Below are 7458 nucleotides of genomic sequence, written 5' to 3' on the forward strand. Positions count from 1 at the left end.
ACATTTTAAAATGTCTTAAGGCTTGGACAATGGTGGTATTTTTTTGTGTATTCAGTTTAATCGACGATAATTTGAACATTTGGTATTCGAGACATAACTAATGAGTTGATTCAGTTAACGTCCAGATATCCGGCGCGAGCACAGGATGCCCGTCATGCCTGCAATTGTTTGTCTTGGTGCGCCTGCGCAGTAAGGTCCTCGCTGGCGGGGTGGGTGGGATCAGCGCCACAGCTAGCAAAGCTAGCTAGCTCTCCTGTACGTGAGCGGTCCGGTGTCCGGACGGGTGTGAACCTGACACAAGCTTGGAAAATACCCGCCGGCTAAGAGGAAACATTCGAGGAAAAAGACAGGGCTACCTCTCAGCCGGGGAGGGTGACGGTGGCATAGCACAGCTCTGCGTCCGTTCACCGGACATAAGGATTCGTGCGCGCGGAGACGGCGAGAAGACGCGGAGTTGTCGGCCGCCGCCATGGCGCGAGACTACGACTACCTGTTCAAGCTGCTGATCATCGGGGACAGCGGTAAGCGAGGAGCGGGGACGCGCACGGGAAACAGGCCCCGCCGCCTCGCAGCCACACGCACGTTTGTCGTTTGATGATCGTACGTTGGACTCGGCGCCGTGAGGACGTCTGTTAACGTTAGAGAACAGTGGGATTTTTAAGATAACTAGTCTTGATTTCACCAGATTGTTAGCTAATCAGCTAGCCAAGTGATCCGGTTTTAAAGCAGGGTGTCGGCTAAGTGTAGTGTAGCTAGCGTACTGGGCGTGATGACCACCGTTAGATGTGGGTATCGGTCCCCAGAGAACTACAACCCCTCACCTGTGGTTAAATCGTGGTGTCTGCTAAAATGTACTCATTAATTAGTTTATAGTGCATATTTACTAAAATGGTTTGTCCTTAGTTTGAGAGTGCAAGTTTCTTCCATGGTCATTTATATGTGCGGCATACATATAACAAGGTTTTTCAGGACAAAACAACCGCTTTTTTAACATAGGTATGCTATCTGACGTTGGACATAACACATCTGGCCAATTTCACGAACATGCAGATACCACTTACTTCTTATCCGATGTATCGTTAAGATGTACATATTAGTGTTGTCCTTGTTTACGCTAGCCAACTAACATTTTAGTCTCTAAAAAATTAAAAATGCAGTTAGCTATCACGGCATTTTCGTTGTAACGTTGTGGCTGGCTGGATAGTCAGTGTTGGTCAGGGACAAGGGTGTTCATAAAATCCATTTTTTATGGCTGTGTTCTATTACATATCGATAGTTGGCTCTTAAGTGTTGGTGAGTTGACTTCTTCGTTAGCTAACTAGTTAGCTTCTTTACGCAAGGTCTGGGTGACTACTGTGCTATTGGGATGTTTGTTGATGCATATGCTGCAACCACTTTCTTGTTTTCTTTCCACAGGTGTGGGCAAAAGCAGCTTACTACTGAGGTTTGCAGACAACACATTTTCAGGTAGGATAGTTCATGGCCCCCTCTTTTGCATCAAACAACATTTCGTAAATAATAGCTCATTGCACTGCCACAGCCTAGTTTGCAAATAGAGTTACTTTGCAAGTGCACACTGGTCATGGCTCATTCTTTATTACTCAAACAAATATAGTTTGCATGAACATTATGACAATTTACTTCCGCTATTAGTCACCCCATTGTTGGGCCGACATAAACCGAGCACGTCGCTGCAACCGCGTGTCTGAGTTCTCCTGTACTTCTCTGTGCTCGTGTCATAGGCAGCTACATCACCACCATCGGCGTGGACTTCAAGATCCGCACAGTGGAGATAAATGGGGAGAAGGTCAAGCTGCAGATCTGGGACACGGCAGGACAGGAGAGGTTCCGCACCATCACCTCCACGTGAGTACACCCTGGTTCAGGCCCTTGGCCCCCAGCTTCACCTGTACACGCCACCTTTTGCTCTCCTGCTCCAGACTCCGAACACACCGCGTCAAGAGGCAGTTGCCAGGGGAGCCACTTCTTCCGAGACACCCCTTGTTTCACTCACCAAAACCCTTCAAAGTGAGATTGGCCTGTGAGGTCCTTTGTAAAGAGCAGACTGTCATACCAAACAAAAGGTGTTGCACACATTCACTGTATTGCAAATATGGGCCTCCATGTTGTCTTCAGAGTAACCTGTGACCACAGAATAAAGAGCAAACGGAACTGAAAGATGGAGTTTTTTTGTAAATTCTTTTAAAGAGCTTTTTTTTTATGAACAGAGACTCCTGTAGTTTGTAGTAAAAACCACCACCTTGATTATTGATGCTTCTTAACTGCTTAAGGAATGTTGCAAGTAACAATAATTTATAGTTGAATGCACCTCAGCCCATTTTTCAGACATTCATCAAAAAGCATCTTGATGTTGAAAAAGAACAGCTGCCGTCAGAGTTGCGTGCGGTGCTTTAGACGGGCTTTGCTCAGCGCTGTCAGTGTTACGTGATCACCTCATCAGACAAAAAAATGGAGGGAACTGAGGTTCAAAGCAGTCTCACTTCCTCCTTCTTACAGAGTAAAACCACAAGTCTGAACTACCTCCTTTAGTCATTTCAGCTTCCAAGCAGAGTGGAATTAAGGGCCAACCTATAAGTATTATTGCGTTTTCTCTGTGTGTGTGTCAGCTTTTGTTAGCCTAGTTGTGTGTTTTTGTCCCCAAGCTACCAGCTTTGGCCACTGCCCAAATAGCATAAACCTGTCGACAGTATTAGAAGTGTTTAGAAAGTCAGATTCTGTGCCTGATAGATCAGTTTCAGATATCACCACCTATGATAATGATAATTAATACGTAGCCTGGGTTTTTCCTTGAAGTAATGACTCACTCTGCACTAACAGTGATCATTGGTAATGGGTTTTTTTCTAAAGACATTTCTGTCTTTGGAGTTCAGTTGGGACACCACACCTAGGAAAACTGTCATTATGATCTGCTAATTGATTTTATATGATTGATGTATGCAGTTCACATGATTTGGAGTTGGATGATGCAAGACCCCATTCATGAGCATTCATGAAGTTTGGATCTTGTTAGCATAATTTAAGTTGACATGTACTATTGTTTTTGTTTGTTTGTGTCCTGGTTTTTCAAGGTGCAATAAACACCCTGAACTCTTTAACGGCAAACACACAGGGCTGCTTGCAGCAGCTGATCGAGCTGCACAGAGGCCAGTTGTGGCTGAGCCCCACTGGTATGCAGGACTGCAGTAGTGTGGTCTCTCATTAAAGTAAGTGGATTTCAGTCCACACCATTGTGCAGCCTCTCTGTCTCAGCTGCCACAAGGAAGAAGTACCAGAGTTTGCTGACATGGGCCAAAAATAATGGACCACATTCCAAAAGTGACCTGCTGTGTTAACGATGCAGGTTCAAGTGTGATCTCTTGGTATTCGCGGAGTAAACAGCATGTTTGACATTTTAGACCATTTGAGTTCTGTAGGCTTTTATGGGTTCTGATGGGTGACCACTTCCTGTCTGTGGAATTGGTCACAGGAAGTGATTCTGTCGGTCACTACACCTTTCCCTCCGCCACACCCTGTTCCGCTCTACAACCTGAGAGCAGTCCGATCACATCAGAATGAAGCGGTGGGCTTTGTCAGTATCGGTTCCTCCACATGGCCCCTTCTCTCTCCTACTTCTGTGGGTCATCCTAGCACTTGATTGTTACAAATGTTATTCTTCTGGTTTGTAGAACGTTCTGGTGGTTGTTTTAAAAGTATGATTGAACTGTGTTTTCCAAGCATGTGTTCATTAAGCATTTGCAGAATGAGTGAGTGATTCAATTAATATTTGGAGGATAAACAGATCACGGGAGAGAAATACCATATGTGTAATTGTTTTTCTATAGGTATTACAGAGGCACACATGGGGTGATAGTGGTTTATGATGTCACAAGCGCAGAGTCGTTTGTAAATGTCAAACGGTGGCTTCATGAAATCAACCAGAACTGTGACGACGTTTGTCGAATATTAGGTAAGTGCTTCTGCTTGTTATATTCTGGCCGGATGTACATAGAGCACAATATTTTGATGTGTAATTTTCCTGATCTCTTTGATTGTTACCGTCATGTACGATATCAGCTTGGTGGGTTCATGTGAAATGTTAAAGCTGAAAATAATGAAATCTAAACACGTTCACAAAATGCCTCAAGCTACCTGCTGTGGAGAAGCTTTGGCTGCGTTCTCCCTTATATTGCAGTATCATTATTTTCTTTTGCTAATCGCTGTCGGTGTTCAGAGCTCTGTGTTAACGCCTCCCTCATTACGGCACAGTCGGCAATAAGAACGACGAGCCTGGCTCGAAGGTGGTGGAGACTAACGACGCACAGAAGTTTGCAGAGCAGATGGGCATCCGGCTGTTTGAAACCAGCGCCAAGGAGAACGTCAACGTGGAGGATGTACGTGAGCAGCAAAGATGCTGGGATTGGGCTGTAGGGGAAGCGGTGACAGCCAGTCAGCCGGAGGCAGCACCAAGGGGGCTACGCCCCATTGGCTGAGCTGTGCTTAAGCCTAAAGGCTGATCGTCAGGATTGGCTTACTGGGCCCAAGCCAGCTTGGAAGATGTGAAGTAAAACTGACGAGAGATATGAAGAAGGTTTGCCACCATAAAGGCGTTTCATAAAAAAAAAAAAAAAAACTGGCTAAGAAACATGGCTGTAAGTTTTGAGTTGGAATTTTTTGGGGGGGCTGGCAGATAGCATATGATTTGGCTGAATAGAGCAGGCCAGTGTGGGGTTGTGTCCCAGAGCTCATGTGACGAGAGAGTAAAAAGATCAAACTGCATAAATTGCCTCCTCACCAAAAAAGAAAGCAGTGATGCAAGCCATTGTAAACATTTCTCTCACAAGGTCTGAGAATTTGTTGCGCAGATGCAACAGTTTGCACAGATTTTGCCAAAATGTGTTGTCTCTAATCTTTTGTTCTTTCTCTTACTTCCCCTCCCTGTGCGTGCGTGCATGTGTGTGTGTGGGTTTTCCACCCCTCTGCCTCCTCAGATGTTCAACTGCATTACTGAGCTCGTTCTGAAGGCGAGGAAAGAGTCTGTGGCCAAACAGCAGCAGCAGAGTGAGGTGGTGAAGCTCAGCAAGAACAGCAAACGCAAGAAGAAGTGCTGCTAGCAGCCCGGACATGCCCACCCGTCCCGGGGGGACCTGCGGGTGTCCTGGGGGGACCTGCGGGTGTCCCGGCGGGGGTGGGCCCAGTCGCACATGCCACTGAACTGTCAAGAGCCGCAAACCACAACTCGCAGCGTCCCCAGGGAGACTAGCGGCGTTAAACATTAAAAGGTGTATCTATATGTAGATTTACTAATGAAATTCATGACAAGCCCTTTTGGACTTGGGAGAATTCTTAAAAGGACGCGTTTCAGACTCGGAACTGTACAGATTTTAGTGGGAGCGAAATGGCAGCCATGTTCTTTCTTGCAGATGTCGTGGAAGACCACTGCCACAATGACCTTTAAAGGGGAATTCTCTTTTTACACCTTTTTGGCCCTGTCCACCTCCATATTCAAGTGCGCACATGTTATTTTTGAAACCCATTATACAGTTTGACCTTACTTATCCCAACATCGTAATCTGGTCCTCTTTTCATCTGTAGGTTTTGTGTGAGTTATCTGTGAGATGCCACTGTGCCAACCGACAAATAATAAAAGAATCAAATAATGCAAATAAATCACTGAATTAGAGTACTGACATCAGAAATTTTTACTGAAGTACCGCCCCTTCTGTAGAGCACCCGCTTGTGCTCTGATTGACAGCCTGGCCGCCAATGGACCAAATGATTGCTCTGTTGTCAGTCTCTCAAAGACAAGTTGGTGGGATTTTTTTGGTGTTGTTGACTGGGGCTTGTTGGGGTAATTTTTGCTCGTTTTTGTTTTTTCTGTCTCTGTTGTAAATTCATATAGATATTTTTTTTTACTAACAAACCAATACCACTATAAACAGCCAAACATTTGGTAGCATTCATGAAATTTGAACCTTTTGCTTCTACAGTGCTGGGTGAGTTTAGTGGACTTGCATTGACATAACTTAGCCAGAGATGTTTTTTTTTTTTGTTTGTTCTAGACCTATGTGGCAAAATACCAGCACCATGTAAAGTTAGTGGACTTCTGAGAGAACTCTGCATCTGTGGTACCAGAGAACAGTAACTCTTAAGGTTTTATTGTAACTAAAAAAGTGACAACCTTTGGTGCTGATCAAAGAGAATATGGACCTTCATATTCAAGCCATTTGGGGGAAGACAACAAAACAATCCAAGTAATCATCTCGGAGGTGCACAGATCTGCCAAATGTATAGTAATGTGTGTACAGTACAGATGTGATGCCTACAAGATGAATTTAACAAATCTAAAGATGTAGGTGTGTTCACGCTGGAGCTCCGTCAGATCAGGTTTGATCGTGCTTGGACACCTTACAGCACACAGGAAGTAGGCCTGATGTTTGTTTTGTATTCAGAATTCTTTGCAGTGAGATTTCAACTAACTTCATCAGGAACTTAAACCAACAAAAAATGAGCACAAGTCTTCGTTTATATGTGCAAATCAGTATAGTATTCTGTGTGCCATGGATATGAAACACACACAAACACACATGTCTGTATGTAGATACTGATGTGTGTGTTTATGCATGTGTAAAATCATTTTTTCCTCTAATGTGTTGGGTGGGTGGAAAAAAACTGAAAATTTGCCATTCATTCATTGTTTTCGTCATCATGAATCTAACCAATGGTAATAAACATTTTAAGATAATGAATTGTACTTGTTTTTTCAAGCATACCTGAAGTTTTTCCAAGTGGCCGTGGGCTGATCTTATCCTGCACATTTTAAGCTGTGTTTCATATGTGGAATGTTAGCTCATTACTCTGCAATCGATTCTTGACTCACATTTTAGCCAAGAAGAAAAAAAAATCAACCATCAGGTTTAATTCATCATGCTCTTGACTGAAAAATCCAATCCAGTTTTCAGACATGCGCCGACAATATTCATAAAATGTCTGCGTGATGTTAGGTGAAGGCTTAGATCTTATGCCCTTTGATACTAAAACACCCACATGCTTGACTGGAGCTGTTCTCCTGACAGCAGACATTCTCCGTTCTTACTGCATCACCACAGCTTGGTTGGCATCTGGTACGTGACGCATGGGGGCCCATCCACTCGAGCTCTGTGATTATGTATCTGTTCTTGTTTTCCCTCCAGCTCACCAACACGTTTGTTAGACCTTTTCTTTCTGGGTTGTTCTGATCCTGCTGGCACGGGGAACGAGACTCGCGTTGGTGTGACGACTCCGTCTGCTGCTGTGGCGAGTCTTCTTCCTTTCGCTCTCACACCACAGCTCGTAGGAGTTGGCTGATACTCCAGCTTTCCAACTAAGAAAGCAACAACACGACAGGGCACCGTGGGGTAGTCGGTCGATAATGAGTAGACTGTCTAATTAGACTTTTTGGGGTGCCTTGTTGGATTTTTA

General features: G+C 44.5%; 1 protein-coding gene across 1 annotated transcript; it reads left to right on the top strand.

Moving 5' to 3' along the window:
• The first annotated feature begins 210 nt into the window (after nucleotides 1–210).
• rab35a (RAB35, member RAS oncogene family a) lies at nucleotides 211–5680 on the top strand. Its single transcript, XM_077011738.1, has 6 exons — nucleotides 211–521; nucleotides 1417–1467; nucleotides 1743–1866; nucleotides 3843–3967; nucleotides 4267–4391; nucleotides 4989–5680. The coding sequence occupies exons 1-6, from the start codon at nucleotides 470–472 to the stop codon at nucleotides 5109–5111; spliced, it is 600 nt and encodes a 199-aa protein (XP_076867853.1). The 5' UTR covers nucleotides 211–469; the 3' UTR covers nucleotides 5112–5680.
• Nucleotides 5681–7458: the final 1778 nt, after the last annotated feature.

This window comes from Brachyhypopomus gauderio, chromosome 7 (assembly GCF_052324685.1).
Source record: "Brachyhypopomus gauderio isolate BG-103 chromosome 7, BGAUD_0.2, whole genome shotgun sequence".
Classification (NCBI taxonomy): Eukaryota; Metazoa; Chordata; class Actinopteri; order Gymnotiformes; family Hypopomidae; genus Brachyhypopomus; species Brachyhypopomus gauderio.